Raw genomic sequence first — 25,188 nt, 5'->3', positions numbered from 1 at the left:
GGAGGGGCTTAATCGCTGATGGCAAGTCATAGAGGATATTTACCACCCACTTGCCTGAAAAAAATCACTAGACACAACTACTGTCTTTACTGTTCAGAAAAAATCAAGCAAGCACCGGGTATTCCCTCTCTCTCTTTGATTGTTGTGTTAGGTGGCTTTTTTAAAGTGCAACGTCTGCCAATGGTTTGACTCCTTGGCGCTGGCACACCCTTGTGAGGGGACCTGTGTTAATAAACATGTCTGCATCCGTGCCCCTCAGCTGAACTCACCTGCTAAGTGTTCCTTGTTTAAGAACATTCTCTCATTAAACCCCGAAAGGTAAAAAGGGCAGGGTTACTTAAGCCAGTCCTGCCCGGGAACCCTACCGCAGTGGGCGCAGATGTTTTGGTTCGCCTGTCAGAGGCCGGCCTGTGGTGTTTACGCCGAGCAGCCGCACGCGCCGCTTCTCGCCGTCGGCGGGCGGGTGTGCGCGCGGCTCTCTCCTTTGACTCTCTCAGGAGGTGGGTTCTGTCGGAGCAGTGGGCTGCACCCTGGATCCGCGGGAGCCCTGTCAGTCCTGGGAAGGCTCTCACTGGAGCCTCTGCTGCTGGCTGTGGTCACTGGCTCCGGGGCTGCAGCGGTGCTCGCAGGCAGCGGCACAGCACTGATAACTACTTTCAGAAACTTCTCGCCTACACGGCTCGTGGCTGCAGCAGCATCGTTCCCCCCGACCATGGGCACCGGGGACTACATCAGCATCACCCTGAGCGGGGGCTCGCCCTGGGGCTTCCGGCTGGACGGCGGCCTGGAGCAGAACCTGCCTCTGACGGTCTCACAGGTAAGGTGATGGCGCAGAGGGGCTCCTGGTGGAGAGTGAAGGGGAGATGCAGCAGGGATGGGATTGTTTGTAAGCAATGCGTGTATGCTTCTTGACACTACTACGACAACGTCACACCTCCTTAGGTTCCCACACTCGTTTCCAAGCACAGCTGTGTGCGCGCTGGCTGAAGAAACTCGGTTTTTAGTCATTTACTGCAAATGTTTAATCTGAAAATGCAGAGTTCTGAAACTCGTGCATGTCTGTGCAACAAGTTGTGTGACGCTGCAATTCATTGGCAAAGTTTTTTCTCTCTGTGTCTCTTTCGGTCTCTGGCTCTCTCGCGCACTCTCTCTCTGCTTCTGTCTCTCTCTCTCTCTCTACCTATGTCTCTCTCTTGCTGCCTCCCTCTCTCTCTCTGCCTCTGTCTCTCGGTCCCTGTCTCTCTCTGGCGCTCTCTCTCTGCCTTTCTCTCTCTACCACTCTGCCTCGGTCTCTCTGCCTCTCCCTATCTCTCTGTCTCTCTCTCTCTCTACCAATGTCTCTTTCTTGCTACCTCCCTCTCTCTCTGCCTCTGTCTCTCTGTCACTGTCTCTGTCTCGCACGCTCTCTCTTTCCTTTCTCTCTCTTCCTCTCTGCCTCGCTCTCTCTGCCTTTCCCTGTCTCTCTCTATCTATGTCTCTCTCTTGCTGCCTCTCTCTGCCTCTGTCTCTCGGTCACTGTCTCTGTCTCGCACGCTCTCTCTGCCTTTCTCTCTCTTCCTCTCTGCCTCGGTCTCACTGCCTCTCCCTGTCTCTCTCTCTCTCTCTCACTCTCTGCCTCGGCCTCTCCCTGTCACTCGGTCTCTTTCTGTCTCTCTCTCTCTGCCGCTCTCTCTGCCTCTATCTCTCTCTCTGTCTCTCTCTGTCTGCCTCTGTCTCTCTCGTTCTCTCAGACTCGTCCTCTCTCTGTCCCTCTCTCTTTCTCTCTCGCTATCTCTCTCTCTCTGCCTCCCCCCCCCCACTCTCTCTCTCTCTCTCTCTCTTTCTCTCTCTGTAGCCTGGCTCTCTTGTAGAGGGATCATGAAGCTATCAAGGGAACTCTGTGTGTTGTCACTTCTCAAGGAACGAATCTGTGACAGGAGGTTGTCACCTAAGTGATTGCACACCGGATGTAGAGTTTTCAAGAGCAGCAATGGGCTGTCAGTGGCCCTTGCTCCACATTTATCATGTCTGCTGAGGACCAGATCTTCCTATGGGAAATAGCAATGGGGCTTTAAGTGTGCCAGGTCCTGCCAGTGCTCAGCAGGTGCTGAGACGGGTCCCTATCGGGCTCTCCATTTTTGTCCTCACCCCCAGGATGAAAAAATAAATCTTAACTCTGCAGCAGTACCACTGCTGAAAGCCTTGGATTTAACTTCAAAGAGACCCGTTTTAGTACTTTCAATGTTTCATCATTTCAGAACTGAAGCATTTTCAATAATATATATAATATTCAACAAAGCCATAGTTGTTGCTTATTTACCTTAATCAACTCACAGCAATTGGCAAAGCCAATACTCCTGGCTTGTTATAGGTATGATGTTACTTTTTGTATCATATATCTGGATGCAATGGCAGAAGCAGCAAAATACCAGTTGGGTTGCACACCATGCTAAAGATTTTTAGCCCAATGGTTTAGGCCACGTCCTTAATTACATTGACCCCCCCCCCAGTTTTTTTGATCCCACTTAAAAGCCCTGGGCATAGCTATCAGATGTGCAGCAGGTACCTTGGCTCCGGGCCCAGGGCTGTGAGGGGCCTTACTTGCACTGGGCCTCTTGGCACCCTTGATAAGCCACTGTTTGAGCAATCTCCTGGTCACCGCATTAATCCACAGCCTGTCTCGCCTGTGGGAGGACTTTTGATTGGTTCGACCAATAATATATAGTCCAGCATGTCACAACATACAGCACACGGCTAGCACGTGCATGTCGTGCATTTTCAGCAGTTTCTCAACAAACTATATTTGGAGATCCTGCTTAGCTAATGGAGGCTCTATTCACTAAACAACCAAACCTCTAAAAATTACAATATTTTATCCTGAATATATTTTGCTTTACTAGGCCCCATGTACAATGGAGCAGCCAGTAGAGATAGTGGAAATGTTTTATTGCTGTGGTGAGGCTCCATGTTTAGGGATACTCTTTCCTGCTTTTCCAGATTAATTGAGTACAATCATTAGTTTTATTTCAAAACAGACAATCTTGACGAGCTTCACAAATATTTACCTACTATTCAAACTCTTAAAGAGCATGCAGTTTGTGGTGAAAACTCAATAAATAACTGTTATTATTATTATTGGTAAAAACTGAGTAGAACATTTTAATGATTTTACTGCATGCAGTTACAGGCATTGCATTGTTAGGCATCTATGGAAGATTGTGGAGGGACAGCCAGTTCACCGTCTTTGCATCTTGAGGCGAGGAGTTGTTGGTGTGTGATGGCATGAACTAGTTTTAGTTCCCTGGAACATCCCTTGTTGTTGCTCCTTTATTCAAATGCGAGAAAACCAAGATGCGACATTGGTATACAGTAGAAACCATTTGTAACAGGTCGACTGGAACGTCCAGTATTTATTGCTATTTTAGTTATATTTGTACGACTATAAAAAGAATAACATATAATGCAAAGTAATCCATGCTCTACATATGGATATTGCAAGCCGCTGATGAGTTCTGAGACCAAGGCTGAAGTTGGATTTACTGCTAAAGTGATGGAACGCCAAAGTGACTTGCAGTATTCTTTAACATATGGTTAAGGGTATTACTACATAGTGAAAGTGTAATCAGGACCACTGAAATTATACAGCAGAGGAGGGCCAAATTATGCGGCAGGGTTGGCTAAATTATCCAGCAAGGAGAGGTAAATTGTGCAGAGTAGAGTGGCAAATTTTGTGATAGTATTATTACATTATTTTCTCAAGTTTACGCTTGTTAACACTGTCCGGGCATAGGTTGCACCTCAGTACCATTTTAACACACAAGTATAACAATAAGCAACATAAAGGTGACCAGTCAACATTTCCAAAGGGCCTTTCACCCGCCTGTAACACGTGTTGCTGTGTTTTTAGTAGCTTTTGAAACGTTTAAGTTAGAATCAGTAAATTAAAATCTGCAGATTATGCAGCAGAGAGTGGAATAGGTGGCAAATGTGGCCAATCCATAAATATGCGGAAAAAGTCACGGCTGCACAATCACAAAATTCCAGTGACCCTGAGTATAACATTTCCCAAATCTTTCACTATCTCAGCATCTTGCTCTATTTATGAAAGAGATACTTAGGGTGCAGATGCGTCGAAAATATGTTGAGGTATGTACTATGAAAATAAACATTATATAGCTTATATTTGGTTTCAAAATGTATCTTAAGTGTCCACTAGGTCATTTTCTAAAAGTGGATGTAGTTCAGAATGGGTTATCATAGAAGGCACAATCCTGCATCCCTGTAATATGCCTATTATATATTAATATGTAACATTCATGTGAAATAATTGAAGATGGGGGAATAAATACCTTCATATGAACTAATGACAGAATTTAAGAAGAAAAAAAGTACAGAGAAAGAATCCTTTCCATTGTTTAAGCAGCAATGGAACTTCTGTTCAGGGACTTGCCTGTCATATTGCTTGCTGGCTGTGGGAGCTAGAGTTGTGGTGGTCCAGCTGAAGTGTTAAAAGTTATTACAGCCGAGAAGCCATGCTATGTTCTTAGTTGAGCAGCAATGTCACAGTTAAACAGATATAGGAAAGGTAGAGAGATGCTCGTATGGTTTTACAATTATTAATAAGAACAACAATAAAAATATAATAACAATAATAAATATTACTACTTCAGTAATAATGATGATGGTGATAATTAAAATAACTCTGCCAAAAACAATAATAACAATAATACATGCTAATGCGTGATAAAAATAGAGATTACTGTTATTACTATCCTCTTGTCACATGAGTTTTTTCAGGTTAGAAGTTTTGATTTATTTTGTAAAATTATTGTGTAAGGCTTCGCATGTTGTGTGCACCGCGTGGGGGTGTGTGCGTCAGGAATACATCTCCTGTCAGACATGCACAGTTTTCGTGCGGGGTCGCCGCCCATTACAGACCCGCATGTTTCTAGCGCCTACAAAACATTCTTAAAAACACGTTTGCGTGGTGACGCCATCAAGTTTAGCGCGTTCTTCCCTCGCGCCTACAGGGCGCTCCATTGAACAAAACTGTGTCATTGTAGATCTAGGACAAAACATCGACTGTCTCTGGGGTATTGCGGTGCAGAAAACAAAGCCACAAGGACCGTCTGGCGGTGGCGGAATCCTGCCACCTAGCGGAACGCGCCGGCAGGGTCCAGGAGGCGCGAGCCTCTGCAGCGCGCGAGGGGCGCCGGGCGCGCGAGCTCACCTCACCGAGACCTGGATGCCACTCAGCAGAGAAATGCTCCTGGGCTCGGGCAGCTCGGCAGGGGTTGGCATGACTATTGTAATTACTCGCACTTACATATATCCTGAGCATCTTTTAGTACAGGTATTATGTCGAAAAGTAAACAAGAACTAAACGGCAGATTGTAACTAGTAGAGTGCCTAGTCTTAATTACACCAGCGGAAATGGGCCCAATTCATAATTTGGATCGTCATTAAATTAGAAAATTATTAATTTTTTCTCAAAAGTAAACTTTTAAGGGCATTTTTAGCAAAGTGAAAAAGACTTCACTTGTTGCCAAACCTATTTTATTACACTTTTGAACTTGCATTTTCTTACATAGGTTTATGAAGTATGTCGAATCAAAGCCCCACAATTTCGCCTGTGCATTATTATTGCCCCCATCACACACCCTCATGCTCACAGAGCAGGGTGCCTGGGAGAAAGGAGTGTGAGGGAGGACATCATTTGGCATTCCAAGAAAGGTTGCACCTTGAGTCCGGGGAGTGACTATGGGGCGCTCTGATGCTGGCAGTGATCCTGGGATGCAGTAGGTACAGAGAGCTCTTCAAGAGTGAGGGTGTGGTTTCTGGGGGCACTTTCAAGGCGCTCAAGGAAAAATCATAGCATGGACTGAATGTCTTTAAAAGTCAGTTTTCAGGATAATTAATGAATGTGGAATGTCCAATAGAATTCCAGAGCTATGAAAGACTTCCAGACTCCGAAAGAGCACGAGATCTACACAGTTAGAAATGCGCTATGTAAATGCCTGACACATACCCCCCATATGTAAAATTTCGTCCGGACTACCAACCGGATAGGGCGCTCAGTAGCTGCCATGAGTAGTCATGACAGAGAGGGAGGTCTTGAGTTCTGTTTGCCCCATCAAATATTCAGGAGCTAAGACGCATTCATTAAACTATGTGGGAGGCTTCACGCATCCGAAAGTGGTTCTAATGATAACCTGTGTTGGAAACAGGGAAATTGAGTTGCAAAAAGAGAACAATATGCAAGGTTCCTGGGGCTTCTATCTAAACCAGGCTATAGAGGAACTTGGCGCGCAAGACATTTGGATTCTAGCATTGGGAATGAGGCCTTTAATGAAGCAATTAAGTTAACAACAAAATAACTGTCCCACTCTACAGATGAGAATACTCTATTACAAAGACGTCACGCCTGGACAGTGATTAATTCATATCGTACGTGGAAGCCTCAGGAATATTTACTAGCTCACTTCTCAATGGCCTAAAACATCAGTTCATGATATTTTGCTTTGGCATGTGGGAAACGAAGGAACTCATTCCTTCCTGGAAAGACCAGAATCAAAACCAAGACTGCCGATTGTGTAACTATAAACAAGAATCTTTACCACATATTCTCTGTGCATGTCCAAATATCATGAAAGAAAGAAAAAAAATACAGAAAGAAATGTTTATAAACATGAACATTCGAACATGCAGAGAAGCTGTAACCACTTGGGTAGGCGGGTCTTCAATCCCACTAGTTTGCAGGGGGGTAAAACATTTTAAACGGAACCTAAAATAATTAGGCCAAATTCCCGTGGAACCCTAAAACTGATTTTTAGTACTTTAGGAAATCTCAATAAGTTGGAACAATGTAACAGTCCGTATGAAGCGTAAGCACCTTTTACTCTTTTTTTTCTTTTTTATGGATAAAGCACTTTATGGATTACGAACAGTATTTGTCTGCTAGCATTAAAAAAGAGTCACAGTTTTATATTTTTAATATCAGGTTTACAATGATCATTATTTTAAGGTTAAAGCCCTTTATGGACAATAGAATTGAACACGTTTTCATTAAACGTCCAACAATGATCCATAGTTTTATACTTTCAATCAATAAACTTTATTAGGATTTTTATGTATGTAAAGTATGTTGTATTGGTGTAATGGTTTTAAAAGACTGAACACTTGAATAAACAAACCATAGTACTTGTGGGGAGTTCTCATGATAGAGAGGGAGGATGCGCCTTGGAGGGCGCCAGGAGGGAAACGGACCAGAATTCAGAAGTCAAGTACTGGGTCTGGAGGCGATGAAGAAAGGTTGCGATAAGGGTCACCTTTTCAGGGGAGTAGTGTGGTCAGTAGAATGGGGGGTGGGGCGAGCTTCAGATTTCCTAACAATCACACTGGCACATCATTTAAAATACATTATACAACAGCAGGGCGCACAAGAGGGGTGTAAGGGGCAGTGGAAAGGGAGAGGAATGTGGATTGGTAGGGATACTAAGTGGGAGAAAGCACATTGTTTTGTGAAATAACCAACTTTTTAAAGCCTTTTCAAACAGAGAGAGGGAGTACGAGTGTGTGTGCGGTTTTGTCTGTGTGTGTAAACAATTCGGGGTGACATCCGATCATCCTAGACTGATCGCTCCTGCACCCAACTATTTATCACAAAATATATGTATTCGGGGTGTCTAACACCCCACCTTTTGAAGCAACGCCCCTGCACCTCTTGCTGCCAAACTCAGGAATAGGGGCTGTTGCTTTCTTATACAGATCACAGAACAAACTGAATTGCCATTGGTACATTAAATATTAAATCTTACTATTGTCTAAGTCAACGTGTTATTGATGTTAGTTGGATAAAAGCAGGGCTTTAAGTGTCATGAACAAAGTGGGGGTGGTCTCTAAAAGGGGCAGTTCCCATTAAATTAAGTACGTGGCCTCAGCAGATAAACTATATTTCTGCGACTTCCATAGTGTGCCTCCTGACAGATATTTTGGTTCCACCCTGAGCTTTCTGTTATTACATGCAGCAATATAATACAACAGAAATACACCTATAACCAGGCAGGACTATTGGCTTTACCAATGGTTGTTAGCTAAGATAAGTGAGTAACAACAATGATTTTGTTGTAAATAATTATTTCTGAAAGTGTTTCAATTCTGAAATTGTGAGAACTGTGAATGAAACATTGCTCAGGGCTATGGAAGGTATAGTGGTCTTCAGAGTGTCTCAGTCACTCCTGCTATGTTCGCTCTGTTAGAGCAGCGCCAGGATTTGATGGAGTGTCCTGCCTGGAAACTCCTTCAGGCCCTTTAGGCCTGTGTTTGGTCTCCTCCCAGCTGTCTAAGAAAGCCTGGTGGAGAGCTTTAAAGTGTGCATGTCACTTTAGACAGCGCAAGACAGCCGCCCAAAGTGATATGCGCACTTTGGAGCATCCACACTCCTACTGGTCCTGTCCTCTGCTGCCAATCGGTACTAGAGGAGGCGCTCCGTATGTCTCTGGATTCAGAGCAGGCTGTCTGCTACAGCGCGCACCACAGTAAAAAACAAAATGGCAACAAATGCCATTTTATTTTTTTGTGGGCAGCTCGCAGCGGGCAGGGGTTGAAGCTCCTCTGCCTAAAGTGTAGAAATCACAACTGAGGCGCCCCTAAAGGAATCACCACGCTGCAATGCAGCATTGTGATTGGTCTGAGCGCTGAGTGATTGGTCGGTGCTCAGACGGGTAATGGAGCCTGGACATGTTATCCACCCATGCTATAATGCAGCCTGGGTGGAGAACATGCAAAGTGTGCATGAATGTTTACCCAGGCCTGAGACGGCCGGCCAAACATTCATGCGCACTTTGAGTGGGCAAACCACTCCTCCCCCTAGCCTCTGCTATGTCAGTTGCGCAGCCCCGCCCGCACCTGGAAACGGAAAACTAAAATGATAATAACATTGATTATTATCATTTTAGTTTTCCTTTGACTACTGCTCGCAGAGCAGTGGGGTGACGCTCCTCTGCCTTAGCAGAGGAGCCGCCGGTGAGTCTTTCCCCTTGTCAATATTTTGACAGCTGTGTCCGTCCTGCACACACATTTGCACCAAATCACAATTGCAACTGTAATACATGGCCATTGCCCTGCTCGCTCTGCAGAGCGGCTTAGGATTGGATGACCATCATGTCTGAACACCTTTTTGGCACTACGACAGGCACAGTGAGAAACTTGCCCTGCCTGCGACCTCAACTCCAGAGCCTCAATCGTGGCCAGTTCTAAACACCGGGAGCCAACTCAGTCCAAAGTAGCACTGAGCAAGAGTAATATGTTCCAAAAAATACATAAACACAGAATCCCTGAGCTAACACACTTAGGGAATTCAAGGGCAGGTGAAACGTGAACTAGAAACAGGAACTAAAGCACTGACATGGATTACTTAAGTTTTAAATTCAGTATTCGATCGTGTTTTTTGCCATTGCAGTTCAAGACGTGAATATAGGGCCAGGAAGCGACCCGATTCCATGTCCATTTTAAGTGCGACGGGGCTGAGACCAGGGGACCGGGTCCACTTGAGCCCCGAGCGGAACCGGTCCACTTAAATCCCTGGTTCAAAGTCTGAGGCATGTTGATCAAACTTTACGCACGCGACCTGCAGATCAAAAACAGATTCTCGCAGTGGGCGCTCAGCCTACTGAGGGCTTTAATGGGCTACATCTGAAGCATGTTAATCGTTTTGGGGGGACAAGAGGAAGTTCCTTACAAGGAATTTCAGTGCAGGGAAGACGACGAACACGTAGTCAGTACCTCGCTGGCTACTGCTCGCTGGGAGGGGGTGGCTCGTTGGGCGTTCTTGCGTGGCACCGCTTTCTGTGCTGTTAAGCGGAAACATCCTTCCTTTCAACAAGATGCGCACGTTCTGTAAACAACACTCAAAGAAGGCCCTGCTTTGCACACAGCTCTTAGCAGCAGAGATGACCTTCATATGAAGATATGCGGCGTTATCTGCCACGTGGGCCTCTGTCCTTCACTTGGAGCCTGGAGCAAGAACCGAGGTCACCCGCAGAGGGTCTCTGCAACAGCCTATGGCTACCTATGCGTCCAGCCCATAATACCATAGCAAGCAATCCTGCTGTCAACAGATATCTCTCACACCAGTAAGCATAATGCAGGATTCATATGTGGGTAACACTCCGTTACCCACATAGGAATGCTACATTATGTTCACTGGTGTGAGGCATTTCTGTTGACAGCAGGATAGCTGGCTATGGTATGATGCTCTGATGCTGAACCAAAAACACGAAATATGCTTAAGACTTTCAGTACTTACTGAGCAGTATGTGGCTGCTAAAATGTGCATGTCCCAGGTCTTCACTGGAGCAGTATTAAATGGAGAAAATTGAACACAAGTACCAGAATGCTGGGGAGGCCAGCAGCTGTGTCAACAAATATTTGGACACTCTTGATAATCAATCAATCAATCAGAACATTTGTAAAGTGCACTACTCACCCGTGAGCTCTCAAGGCGCTGGATGGGGGGGGGGAGCTACTGCTCGAATAGCCAGGTCTTGAGTAGTCTTCTGAAGGCTAGCAGGTCCTGGGCCTTCTGTAGGAGGATGGGGAGGGTATTCCAGGTCTTGGCGGCGAGGTGGGAGAATGATCTGCCGCCGTAGGTCGCTCTACGGATGCGGGGGACGGTGGCGAGGGCGAGGTCGGCGGAGCAAAGCTGGTGGCTGGGGGTGTACAAGGTGAGTCGTCTATTGAGGTATGCTGGTCCGGTGTTGTGGAGTGCCTTGTGTGCGTGGGTGAGGAGCTTGAAGGTGATCCTCTTGATGACGGGGAGCCAGTGCAGCTCTCTCAGGTGGGGTTTGATGTGGCTGTGGCAAGGGATCTCGAGGATCAGGCTTGCAGAGGCGTTCTCAATATGTTGTAGTCGTTTCAGGAGTTTGGCAGAGGTTCCCGCGTAGAGGGCATTTCCGTAGTCCAACCTGCTGCTGACGAGGGCCTGGGTGCCCGTTCTTCTTGTCACGGTAGGGATCCATCTGTAGATCTTGCGGAGCATGCGAAGGGTGTTGAAGCATGAGGACGAGACGGCGTTGATCTGCTTAGTCATGGAGAGGATAGAGTCGAGGAGGAACCCCAGGTTGCGTGCATGGTCGGTGGGTGTTGGGGCTGTTCCCAGTGTGCTTGGCCACCAGGAGTCATCCCAGGCTGTGGGGGTGGAGCCGAGGATGAGGACCTCTGTCTTGTCTGAGTTCAGCTTCAGATAACTGTTCTTCATCCACTCGGCGATGGCTTTCATTCCTTCGTGGATGTTGGTTTTGGCGGTGAGGGGGTCTTTGGTGAGGGATAGGATCAGCTGGGTGTCGTCGGCGTAGGAGATGATGTTGAGGTCGTGCAGTCAGGCGACGTGGGCGAGCGGTGCCATGTAGATGTTGAACAATGTTGGGCTGAGGGATGAGCCATGGGGTACGCCGCAGATGATCTCGGTGACTTTGGAGCGGAAAGGGGTGAGGCAGACGCTCTGGGTTCTGCCGTAGAGGAAGGAGATGGTCCAGTCCAGAGCCTTGTCACGGATCCCAGATTTGTGTAGGTGTGTGCGTAGGGTGCGGTGGCAGACAGTGTCGAAGGCGGCTGACAGGTCCAGGAGGATGAGGGCCGCAGTTTCTCTGTTGTCCAGCAGGGCCCTGATGTCATCAGTTGCGGTGATGAGGGCAGTTACAGTGCTGTGTTTGCTGTGGAAATCAGACTGGGACGGGTCCACAATGCTGTTCTCCTTGAGGTAGCGGGTCAGTTGTCAGTTGACAGTCTTCTCGATGACCTTCGCCGAGAACGGGAGCAGGGAGATTGACCAGAAGTTCTTGAGGTCCTCGGGGTCAGCCTTGGGTTTTTTGAGTAGGGCGTGCTTCCAGCTCTCCGGGAAGGTTGCTGTTTTGAAGGAGATGTTGATGGCTTTCCGGAGATGGGGTGCGATGGTGGCCCTTGCTATGTTGAAGATGTGGTGTGGGCATGGGTCAGACGGAGATCCTGAGTGGATGGTGCTCATGATTTTGATGGTGTCGTCGTCGCTAATGTTGGTCCAGGAGAGCAGGGGATCGTGCGGATGGTGGCCATGGGGCGAAGGTCTCAGTGGTTGTCGGGGTGGTTCTGACGTTGAAAATGTCATGGATGTCTGTGATCTTGCGATGGAAGAAGGTGGCATGGGTGTCGCACAGGTCTTGCGAAGGTGGGATGTCATTGGTGTTAGAGCTGGAGTTGGAGCGCTCCTTTATGATGTTGAAGAGCTCTTTGCTGTTGTGTGCATTGTCATCTAGTCGGTCTTTGAAGGAGGCCCTTTTGGCTGATCTGATGAGGTGATGGTGTCTGCGCGTGGCGTTCTTGTGGGCTGCGTAGTTGTCTGGTGTCGGTTCCCGGTGCCATTTCTTCTATAGTTTTCTGCATGTTTTCTTGGAGGCCTGGAGGTCCTCATTGAACCAGCTGGCTTTCTTGCTGATGTGTCTGTTGGAGGGTTTCTTGATCAGGTGAGGGTGTTGGCGCAGTCGTCGATCCACTGTCTGAGGTTGCGGGTGGCAGTGTTGGGGTCTGTGGGTGGGCTCCGGGCGAGGGTGGTGGTTAGTTGGTCCTCAGTGACTTTGCTCCAACAATGGCAAGTGATCTGTTGGATGCGGTGGTGAGTGGTGGGCATGCGGAAGGTAGAGTGAATGCAGCGATGGTCTGTCCAGTAAAGTTCGGTGGTGTGGCTGAAGGAGATGTGAGAGCTTACTGAGAAGATGGGGTAAAGCATGTGGCCTGCGGAGTGGGTGGGAGTTGTGACGAGCTGCCTGAGTCCGAGGTTGGTGAGGTTGTCGATCAGGGTGGTGGAGTTGCTGTCGTTGGTGTTTTCGAGGTGGAAGTTCAGGTCCCCGAGGAGGATGTAGTCTGTGGAGGCGAGGGCGTGTGAGCTGACGAAGTCGGCGATGGAGTCACTGAACTGTTGCCGGGGTCTGGAGGGTCTGTATATGAGGGTACCTCTGAGGGTGGTGTTGGGATCGGTGTGGATCTGGAAGTGCAGGTATTAGGCAGTGCTGAGGGTGTCATCGGTGTTGGTCGAGACTCTGAGAGTGTTCCTGTGGATGATGGCGATTCCTCCTCCTGTTCCGTTGGTGCGGTCCCTGCGGGTGATCTTGTAGCCGTCTGGGATGACTATGGCAATGTCGGGTGCCGAGGAGGGGTTCAGCCAGGTCTCTGCCAGGAAGGCGGCGTCTGGGGAGGTTGAGTCGAGTAGGTCCTAGAGTTCAACGGCGTGTTTGCAGGCGGAGCGGGTGTTGAGAAGAATGCATCTGAAGTGGTTGCGTTCTCTCCCGGTGGGAGGGTTGGCGGAACGGATGCTGGTGAAGCTACAGTTCCGGCAAGAGAAGGGTCTTTGGGTGCGCTTCGGGGCGGCCTGGAAGCAGGTGTGTGATCGTCCGGTGTTGAGTGCGTGGAGGGTGCTGGCGTCCCAGCGGAGAAGGTCGTTTTGGGGTTTGCAGGGGCCAGGGGGTCTGGCACTGGGCGCAGTCCAGGTGCGGACGGGTGCAGACAGGCTTGCCTTAGGCGCACCTTCGGCGTGCCAGCGGCGAGCCCACTGTGCGCATCATATGAGGGGGTCAGGGAGGCGGTGATAATGGCAGAAAAATAGGAAGGGAAACCGGAAAAAGAAAAGTACAGTGGCAGAAAGGGGGTTTAGAATGAGAGAACAAAGTAACCAGACCAGAAGCAAGTAGCAAGAACGGAAGACAGGCAGGCTCAAACCCTGTGCAGGAGGGCTGGCTGGGCGCGAGGCGGCACAGAGCACCGTTGAGCTGCCTGGAAGCTGAAGGGGAAGTAAGATCCTTGGACCAAGGACTGAGGACTCACTCTCATTGGGTGATATTGCATAAGCCCCAACACATCAGAAAGCCTTGTGAGGAATGCACTAGGCTGGTGGTGTTGTAGTGTAGTTCCTAGTTTCCCACTAGGCCCTGCGCATTGGAATAACATAAACAGTAGTATCGACGTGGAACTGCGGATATTCCAGGCCTCCACTGACTATGCTAAACTTAATTGGGTTGTGTTACCAACTAGCTCAGAGGTCACTGGAAACTTTCTTCTCTGCATAGGAAGTGATCAGCTTCCTTGGCACAGACAAGAAGGGATTCAGCTTTCCAACAACCGTGCAACATGACAACTTTGCTCCTCAGATCAAGAGTCAATCTCTAGGGTCGTGTGAAACAATAGACATGTATTTCACTCAGTCAGTCTAGTGCAGTTTACTTTCACGAGATGTAGAGAATAGAGAGACGGGCGTTTGTCAATAAAGGGTTAACATTTATTGAACAGTCTTTCTTCTCGTACAAGAGAAATGTATTGCCACAATTGCAAGAATTGTTATGATAAAAAGTACGTACAGTAAGATAAGGATTGCGAAATAGAACTGTAAAAGCATTGATATGGTTTCTTAGCCATACAATGGTTTAAAAGTAATAAAACATATATACAGTCATATATACATTAGGCTAACATACTCAACTGATGCTTCTAACTAAGCCTACCCCAGTGTGCCTGACCTAAGCCTAACACGTGGAAGGGGAGTAAGGAAGTAGCTTTAAGTTAAGTTGGTTTTGCCAAGGTTTGTTTCAAGAATTCTCGTCTAAGGGTTTAGTCAACACCATACCTCTGAATAGAATGATGGAGGATTGGTATCTCCTTCAGGGGTCACTCTCGATATCCCAGTCACCCGCAAGGGTAGACCGGAAACGCTGGAGCTGGATTTCTCTGCACGAGAAAGGCAGCGGCTCTCTTCAGCGCATCGAGGAAGGAGGGGGGACAGCGTCCGCGGGCAGCTGGAATCTGCTGGATGTCTTCGCAGAGGGACGGCTGTTCAGCTCCTAAGCGTACTGCACCATCGTTCGCGCTTTAGCAGCGATAATGGTATCAGTAGCTTCACCACCAAGGGGACAGCAGGCTGCAGCGACAGGGTGCTAGCTTCACCAACACGGGGTCTTGCAGGCAGCTTGCATCAGCAACAGTAGCTCATTGCTTAAGGCAACGTTGGTAATATTTATACCTGACAGGTGCCGGGTTTGACGCAAGTTTGCTGGACATAAGACGTCAATTAAAGATGTCACTAGGAAGTGATAGTTATCAGTTGCTCATTAGAGTTCCATTACTAATCAAAACACAGCAAGCGGGGATTTCCAGGTTTGCTGAGTTTTTATCTTGTTGAAGAACTCGGAGTGTTAATCTAGGAATATCAGATAGTGACTTCTGCTCTGTCATTGCACTAATTGGTCGCAAAGGAAGTGGCAGAGAGAACTATGCTGGAATGTGGCTCTGTTCGTGTGAGGCCAGAGATGACATTTCTGAAAATCGCACTTGAACGGTTATGCCAATATAGGGAATAAATGGATTTATAGCCGAATAGGGGCATAAGGTCACAGTATCTATCAGGAACCTAGATAAACACATAACAGTGTGTTCTGTTGCTGTATTATGTTAGAATACAATGCACATACAAAATACTGATCATAAATTATTTGCTTTCCCCAAAACTGGATTTCACGTCTCCTCCATACGTGACTAGGTATGTTGACATATAATAGCTGACGTTTGGTGACAGAAAAAAGCACCTTTAACCTTTTGAGTTAGGTAAAGTGTGCAGTGGGGAGCAATAATTGACAAATTAAAAGTAGTGTCTCCTTTAATCCAAACTTAAAGATCAATGATTATAATGTTGTGTATATCTTATGTGGGAAGCAATTATGATGTACGTGGGTTTCAAAACCTGCCTATTCACTGCTCTGATGACAGAGCAGTGAGAAAACAAGCTTGTTCTGAAGGGTCCCAAGCGACATCATCGACAAGTTGAGCTTTGCTCCAGTCATCTATCTGGTGTCCTTGGAACCCATCTATCTTTCTATATGTTATGCTATGTATCAGGGCCCAATGTTTCTTAGCATTTCTTTAATGTTTATTTGGATTCCATTGATGTTAAGCATCATTCTTTAATGTGGTTAAGGAGCTTGTTATTACGTCACACATCTTTCGATGGACATTCCAGACTTGAATTTGTTAGTCTGGAGCATGGGTACTCATAGTAAGGCCCACGGGCGGCCAGCGGCCCGGCAAGCCTTCCTTGGCGGCCTGCTTACCTTGCAGACATCGTACTGGTGTTTAACAAAAAGAAATTAAATTGTGTCAGCAAATACCCTGAATCTCAGAGTCCCTAGTCTGTGGGGGCCGGGGGATTCCAGTGATTGTCAGAGTGGAGATGCAGGGGAACTAAGAGATGAAATACAACAAAGCCTCATTAACACGTAAATGGTGTTTTTTTAAAGACCTGTGAAGTACTCAGGTGCCGCTGTATGTGTGCACTGGGGAAGCTGTCTCAGCCCGGGTTGACACACACACAGGGTGAGATGAAAGACGGAGACAGAGGGAGAGGGAGGGAAGGAGAGGGAGGGAGAGGGAGACAGAGGTTGACAGAGGAAGGCAGACAAAGAGGGAGACAGAGAGAGGCAGTCAGGGGGACACAGAGGGAGGGAGACAGAGGGAGGGAGGGAGAGGGAGACAAAGTGTGACAGAGGGAGGGAGGGAGACAAAGGGTGACAGAGGGAGGGAGGGAGACAGAGAGAGACAGAGAGAGGCAGGCAGAGAGGGAGGGTGAAGGACGGAGAGGGAGACAGGGAGGGAGATGGAGGGAGGCAGAGGGAGGGAGAGGGAGGGAGGCAGAGAGAGGGAGAGGGAGGGAGACAGAGGTTGACAGAGGGAGTGAGACAGAGGGTGATAGAGAGAGGGAGCCAGAGATAGGCAGTCAGGGGGAGGGAGAGGGAGGGAGAGGGAGGGAGACAGAGGGTGACAGAGGGAGGGAGGGAGACAGAGGGTAACAGAGGGAGGGAATGAGACAGAGGATGGGAGAGCGAGGGAGACAAAGAGAGACAGAGAGAGGGAGGCAGAGATGGAGGGAGAGGGAGATAGGGAGAGAGACAGGGAAACAGGGAGAGAGACAGAGGGAGACAGAGGGAGGGAGAGAGAGGGAGACAGAGGGAGGTAGACAGAGGGGGACAGGGAGAGAGACAGGAAAACAGGGAGAGAGACAGGGGGAGAGACAGAGGGAGGGAGATGGAGGGAGACAGAGGGAGGGAGAAAGAGGGAGACAGAGGGATACAGAGGGAGACAGGGAGAGGGAGACAGGGAGAGGGAGACAGGGAGAGGGAGACAGGGAGACAGAGGGAGGAGGGCGATAGAGGGCGACAGACAGAGGGAGGGGGGTGAAAGAGGGAGGAGGGTGACAGAGGAGGGAGGGAGACAGTGAAGGGAGACAGATGGATGGAGACAGAGGGATGGAGACAGAGGGACGGAGACAGAGGGAGACAGAGAGAGACAGAGAGAGGGAGAGAGGGAGACAGACAGACAGAGGGAGACAGACAGGGGGAGACAGACAGAGGGAGACAGACAGAGGGAGACACATGGAGGGAGACAGAGGAAGAGAGAGCGAGGGAGAAGGAGGGAGGGAGAGAGAGGAAGACAGAGAGAGGGAGAGAGAGGGAGAGAGAGAGGGGAGGGAGAGAGAGAGGGAGAGAGATAGATGTGTGTATGCCAGGCCTGGTGGCTCAGTGGATGAAGGTGTCTGCTGCAGGGACCTGTGTTCAACCTCATGGTCAAATATTTTTTTTGCTTTAGCCCGCCCCCTTTGACCCCGCCCCGACGGTGCAGCCCTCAGCCACAAACCACACTGTAAATGTGGCCCCAGAGAGAAAGTTTGTGAGTACCCATGGTCTGGAGCAACCACTGAAGGGGCGTCTTGTGATGTTTCTTCATTAATGCTGAGTAAATCTTCTCACTCACCTCTACTTGATCTTTTAGTTGGACTCTACACACAACATTATGTTAATGTCATTTGCATCGAAGCAGGCCCAGGAGTGGCTTGCCAAACATTTCTGAGGGTTCCATCGCAGACTGGAGCCTTAGGAGGCCGGCGAAGGCGGTTTATCAGTCATCTGAACGAGGATGTTCATATGTTAGATGAATTGGCCAACTTCAATGAGTTGTAGGGTGAATGTTCTTGGTGTTTGATGGTTGAGACCAGAGGGCTGTACCAAATTGCTTGTATATGTTTTAGGTCAGTAGACTTGGCCAATTTTGTAGTGATCATATGTGTGTGTGTGTGTGAGCATATATGGGTGTGTGTGAGTGTGTGAGAGAGAGAGCGATGGAAGTGAGTGCTGTTGTGTTACAAGTTACTGCGTTTGTACATAACAACTTGGCCATCTTGATTCCTTCACAATCTCTCCAAACCATACCATAATCCTATACTGGACATCAAAAAACGCGTGCGACGATGATTGCAACATCTATGGTTTTTTCAGTGTGGTAAGAAAGAAACTTAAGGAAGACTTAGGGGTGCTTGATGGGTGGTATTTAGGCTCTTATTATGAAAAGCTCTGCCGGCCCTTTACAACATTCCTTTCAATGATAAAGCACACGCCAGACACATGCCTGACCCAATACTTTTAGTTTCAATGGTGGGATTGGGCCTGCAAGGGAGGGACGTTTATGGAATTCAACAGGTGTAGTTTAGTGACCCAGGTTTTATCTGTCTTCTTTTTCTTGTTTGACAAGACTATGCATTTCATGCTATGAACGTGTACAGATGGCAGATATACCACAGAAGGAACAAAAAGTACAGACAAGCTTTAAGGCTAATTCCAGAGTCTATTAAAGCTCCAGAATCGGAGTATTGCTCCTCGAGTGATGCTAAGAGCTGCAGTATGGTTCGTAGACTATGTGACCGAGACAACCTAAGAAGCGCTCATACACACAAACATGCTTAGAGGCTGTTTCCACCATGGGCACTCTTCTTGCTCCAGGTTATTCTGTATTAATATAAAGTTTGCACAAGTCCTTCTTTTCCTTTCTGCCTCACTTCATTCTCGGATTTCTGCCTTTCTGTGATAAAGTCATGGATGTCTCCCAACTTTCTAACACCTATCCTTGAAAACAATGACATTCTCTTATTTCCATGCAGCTAATCCTATTTCTTCCAAGCTTCCATATTCTTTCCTCCTATTGACTTATATTTTTCTTCTGCTCGAAACTTACATTTAATTTTAGCTCTTCTTGGACTGAGTATCACATTGTCAGCTTTAACATTAACTTTTGACTTGTGTATGTAATGGTTTTTACATGTATGGGATTTTCATCCTCCTTTTCAATCTGTCCAGAATACATGTGCCCCATACTATGGGCCATATGTATCAAGCAAATTCGCATTTGCAAAGGCCGAAATTCGCAGAATTTCAGCCTTTGCGAATGCGAATTTGCTAAATGGTATGCATTAAGCAAAATGTGGTGCAAAACAAGGAATTGCAAAATTTGCGATTCCTTATTTTGCAATTGCATTTAAGGAATCGCAAACTTAGCGATGCCTTAAATGCAATGTATGAAGCAAAAAAAAAATGCAAAATGTCCTTAAGGAATCGCAAATTACCACCAACTTCTAGTTGGTGGTAAGTTGCGAATTCCTTGAAAAATGCACATTTTTGCATTTTTCAAAGTGCCATGTGACGCACATACATGCCCTTAGGGCATGTATGTGCGCCACATGTGCACCCATGCATATTTCAGGGGTGCAACAGGGTGTCCTTTGGACGCCCCTGCACCATTGAAATTATTCTTAATTTGCGATTAGCAAATTGCGATTCGCAAATTGAGAATAACTTCCCATTCATTCCTATGGGCCTCCTGGCCCATAGAATTGAATGGGAAAATATTCCTTAATTGCGATTCGCAATTTGCGAATCGCAATTAAGGAATTTTAAGAAATTGCAAAAAAAATGCGATTTTGTACATACATACCTGTTTGCGATTCTCAAATAGCGATTTCTTGAAAATCGGTATTTGGGAATCGCAAATCAGGTTGATGATACATATGGCCCTATATCATTTACTGCACGTCTCACAATCTTATTACAACACTTTTGACGGCTACTTATTTCTCCATATCAGTCTCAGTTTCTTTGTTATACGTTTTTAGATATCCTATCATTTTCTCCTTTCTTCCTTCCTATCTGTGCTCCTATCAGTGTTGTTGAATCCCTCTGTACTTTTTCCAGATGTCTTTGTTCAATGTAGCCTTGTTTTGTGTTTGCTCCTCACCTACCTTGTAGGGCTTCTCACTTTTTGCATCTTCGTTTCCTACTTTTGGGCATAACTTGCCCAGTCTGGTGTGACCATCTCTTTTGTTGCAGTATTTAAAATGAAAATACTACCTTCTGGAAATTGCATATTACACATCAACTTTTATAGTATGCCTGATTGTTTCATTTTGTTGTTTAGTTGAAGTATTGTTTCCCAAATGTGCAGCCCTTTGGATGAAAGTGCTCTGATTATATCAAATAAATAAATAACACGCAGTACAGGCTTGACTATATGTAAACCATAACATTAGAATTGTTTTGGATAAGGTCTAAATAATTCTGTTCTCTTAGGTAAATAGTCAACAACTTTAACTAGGCAAGTCTGTCTTCAGCAGTTTTAGTGGTTTTACTTTGCTTGATTGGATGGCCTATCCGAGCTTCTCCAACGCTGCACACCTTGAATTGACAATGCACCACCTTCTGATTGAACCACAGAATATCTTAGAGAAACAAGTTGATAAGCGATACCGATCTCCGCACCTTCCCCGCGTTTACCTCAGAAGTTATCTACCAGGTAGGCCAAACCCTGGCCCCAGAGCATACACTAATCAGAGTGACATGAATAGAATCTTTCATTTGGCCAATCACCAGTGCAATTAGACTAGTGTAGTGTGCAGTCATTTTTTCGCTCAAAATATAGGGCCCGATTCACAGAATGAACTTAAGACTCAATCCTAAACTTACTACTGTTTTTGTATTCACAGATTGCACTTACTACTTTTGGTATTCACAGAATGAACTTACTACTTTTGGCATTCACAGAATGCACTTACTACTTTTGGTATTCACAGAATGAACTTACTCATTTCGGTATTCACAGACGTTAGGACTCCTAACTTTAGGACTCCTAAATGCCTTCTGTGAATACCGAAAGTCTTAAAATTACGATTTTTCTCAATTTAGTAGTAGTAAAGTTAGGACTCCTAACTTTAGGACTCCTAAATGCCTTCCGTGAATACCGAAAGTCCTAAAATTACGATTTTTCTCAATTTAGTAGTAGTAAAGTTAGGACTACTAACTTTAGGACTCCTAAATGCCTTCTGTGAATACCGAAAGTCTTAGAATTAGGATTTTTCTCAATTTAGTAGTAGTAAAGTTAGGACTCCTAACTTTAGGACTCCTAAATGCCTTCTGTGAATACCGAAAGTCCTAACATTACAATTTTTCTCAATTTAGTAGTCCTAAAGTTAGGAGTCCTAACTTCTGTGAATACCGAAATGAGTAAGTTCATTCTGTGAATACCAAAAGTAGTAAGTGCATTCTGTGAATGCCAAAAGTAGTAGGTTCATTCTGTGAATACCAAAAGTAGTAAGTGCATTCTGTGAATGCCAAAAGTAGTAGGTTCATTCTGTGAATACCAAAAGTAGTAAGTGCAATCTGTGAATACCAAAACAGTAGTAAGTTTAGGATTGAGTCTTAAGTTCATTCTGTGAATCGGGCCCTCTGTCCTTACAGGAGCCAGTGTAATGTGCAGCTGAGCAGTCCTATTTATACTGAATTTCCACAGTTAAGATCAGTCAGTATTATTGCTACGAGAACGATAGATTCACAACTTTCCATTCACAGTGCAGGTCAATGGTGCATGGCCTAGGACTTGCCACTTGAATGGGAATGGCATTGTACAGCTACACCCATTAGTAATAGTACAATTTGAGCTCAATTTACTGTTAATATAGCCTGATTTACCTGAGCAAAGGTATAAAATGAAGGTCCTGCCACTGCCCATGGAAGTTGTGTGAACAAAAGAATTCATAACTTACAATTTACTTCACGTGTTATAAATGTGTACACATTGCTTGGACAAAAAATACTGCTTGAATATAAAGCATGCTTTGCTTAATTAAATATTTTCTGTCATTTAATAACTTCACCTTTTTCAACTCTGGTGCTAATTTCCACTTGTGTTTCGTTTTTGTACACCCTATTATATCGCGTGCATTATTCAAAAGGCAATAATATCACATCCGCTACATGGATGTAACAGGTAGATTGCAAAGTAAGTTATAAATGGAGCTAATTACGGACTTACCATGATGTAGTTGTAGGCAATACAATGAATGCGCCTTATTGTAGGTGGATATTCTGGACCTCGTTATAGCATCATAAAACCACTTATTATTTGATTCTACTTGCAACAACCATTTCCGTTATTCTCAACGTGATAGATAATTCCAATCTCCAGCTCAGTCTCTTGACAAAAGTCCATACGCTGGAGCCTACTGGAGTTGTGTAGGTGTAACAGAGATACTTCCTTTCGAAACTTGTGTATTTCATGTGACCTCAGAAACCAAAATACATCCTCTGCAGCAGGAAATTATGTGAAGACATCATTTCCACTTATTCATAGCAAAAAAATAAGTCAATGTGTTGAAAATATTTTTCAACAGGAAATAATGGTGCTCCTCCTTAAACCTTGAGCCAGCTCCCATTAATATAGCTGAAATCCTGATGTTGTCTTATGCCATAAAATCTCAAGTTCGCTTACCACAACAGACCTAATTGCATATTCGCTGCATACTTTCCCCAGTCCAGTGGCGTTAGACCACTAAAATCATAGGGGTATTAAAAAGAGATCACATGTCCAGTGCCACCATCTATGAGATCATGTGATGTAACATTGCACACCCCATGGTGGCAGGCCCTTCGATTTGTTGAACAGTTATTGATACTTAGTACAAACAACAAGATGCTAAATATAAGAAAAGTTAAAGGCTCACTTAGGGCCTGATTTAGATTATGACAGACGGGTTACTCCATCACAACTGTGACTGCTTTACATATGCATTACATCCTTTAGCACTTGTTATCAGGCGGACAGCATATCTCTCACGTTTGCGACTGATTAACATATGCCAAACTGTAAATCAGGCTCTTCGTTTTTAAAGATAGGTGTGATGTGTCCTAGGCAAGTTGTATGCACAAATTGAGCTATTATGCATCAGATGCACAATTGTTTGGGGAGTATGCACGATAATATGCAGTATGGACAAGGCATCTGATATTGTCCTCAGTATCTTCAGTACTACAGTGCATCAGGCCTGTGCTCTCTCATGTCTCAGGCAATCAGACTGGAACGAAAAAACATCCTTACCAATCACTGCTAGGTCCTTATATAATGTATAACCACTCCTCCTTGTTTACTAATGAGTGCCCTTTACAACCATCCGCTCTTTTTATTAGCCCGAGGAATTCTGATTGCCCCTCCCTTAGACATGTTCTTCATGCTTGTCCCTCCCTTCTAAATATAGTTGCAAAGTGCAGGCTGCGATAACTAAAGAAATGGGGGGCCTCTTGCAGTCCTCCTAACCAATCCCCATTGGCAGCAGAGGCACCTCAAAAATGAAGCAGAAGACAGTAAAGCTATGTATTTGACATTTAAGATGCCTCTTACTGAGCTTAGAAATTCTTTGCTAATGTACTTCTGGCACCGAAATGGACAGTGGGCATTTTCACTCACCCAGAGATTGTGCTAGTCTGTTGTGCCTTGTGGCCATTTTTATGGGACCTTAATAATAATAATAATAATAATAATAATAATAATAATAATAATAATAATAATAATAATAATAATAATTTGTGACGTATAATGCATATAGCTACCCCAAAGGGGATACCAAGTGCAGACACAGATCATATGTCCCAGAACATTGACTTCAAATAGCCACAATTCTTTGAAAAGGTGAGAAATAACTTGCCATTTCTAAGAGCGTTCGACAAAGAATTCCACAATTTTGGGCCAAGCTAGGCGAAGGAAAATCTTTCTTACCAGCTAGACAAACACTTGGTACAGCAAACAAAGGTGGAGTCGAGGATCTCAAGGAGCTAGTGGGTTGATAAGAAACTACCAGTTTCTGGATGTAAAGTGTCACCTGGCCAAGTATGGCCTTGAACATATATAAGGCTCCCTGTTTTCAGTTTTTACAGATTTTTAGAGATAAATACAGAAAACATTCTTGTCTGTATTTATTTTTAAATGTAGACAAAAACAGAAATTGGGTTGCTTTTTGAGTAATTCCAAATTCTGCCTGTTAATACTGCCAGGCCAATAGATGTGTGGATTGATAGATAAGGGGGTTAAAAAAGAAAGGAATTTTAGGAAAGAGGCTTTAACAGCAGTCGATATGCACAAGGTTGATACTGAAATCTGCATATTTTCATATAAGTGCACTGATTTATCTTCTGCGGGAGTTCACAGCACTGAAACCTGGCAGACATTCAAGCATGAGCGCATATATATCGTTTAAATAAATGTGGAAATATACTAATTTCAGCTTCATTTTTCCACACAATCCAAAATAAATATGGATAAATACAGATAAAATTAGCAAAAAATAAATATGGATAAATACAGATGGAAATGGCAAAAAAACAAATACCATACAACCGGGAGCCCTAATGATTTGAACTCAATGTCTTTGGAAACCTTAAACTAGTGCAGTTCCTGGTTCAAGTGAGAAAATGAAACATATTTGGGTAAATGAAAGAGCATCCTAGCAGCAGCATTTTGAACAATCTGCAAACGATGGACAGAAGTCTTGTCTGAACCCAGGTACAGCACTTGGCCATAATCCAATCTGGATACGACTAATTCTGGAATTCCAGTCCTTAGAACCAGTAAAGGAATTATCCAAAGAATCTTTTTCAAACAATTAAGGATTGCAAAACATGTGGAAGTTACTGCCCTACTGGTATTTACTCAGAGTGAAGTATTCATTTCAGGCCTCCATTGCAAAGGTGCTTTGACCTTGAAGATGCAGCCAACGAGACTCGCTGTAATTGATTGTATTTGTTTGCCATAGTGGCTTATGTGCATGCATAAACCTCATGCAAGAGTACTGGAAAGTGGGAGCACTGTCAGTCACTGGTCAGGCACCACCACTATAAATCAGTGATGAGTGCAGTGGGGCACAAACCTTCAACTTTCATCATTTGTCACTCCTGGTGGAAGTCACTAAAGGAATGAAGATCATCAAAGCTGCTTGAGTGTTGTATTAAATTGGCGACACACCAAACTCAGCAACATCTGTATGTGTGTGTT

General features: G+C 45.5%; 1 protein-coding gene across 1 annotated transcript in view; it reads left to right on the top strand.

Annotated features, from left to right (window-relative positions):
• The first annotated feature begins 250 nt into the window (after positions 1 to 250).
• Positions 251 to 25,188, top strand: part of SYNPO2 (synaptopodin 2) — a 788,878-nt gene continuing 763,940 nt past the window's right edge. The window contains exon 1 of the mRNA XM_086961444.1: positions 251 to 817. Within this exon, the coding sequence (XP_086817570.1) occupies positions 380 to 817 (438 nt within the window). The 5' untranslated portion in view covers positions 251 to 379. The remainder of the gene's footprint in view (positions 818 to 25,188) is intronic.

This window comes from Lissotriton vulgaris, chromosome 3_1 (assembly GCF_964263255.1).
Source record: "Lissotriton vulgaris chromosome 3_1, aLisVul1.2, whole genome shotgun sequence".
Classification (NCBI taxonomy): domain Eukaryota; kingdom Metazoa; phylum Chordata; class Amphibia; order Caudata; family Salamandridae; genus Lissotriton; species Lissotriton vulgaris.
Note: the sequence above shows the minus strand (reverse complement) of the source record. Positions and strands in the feature narration are given on the sequence as shown.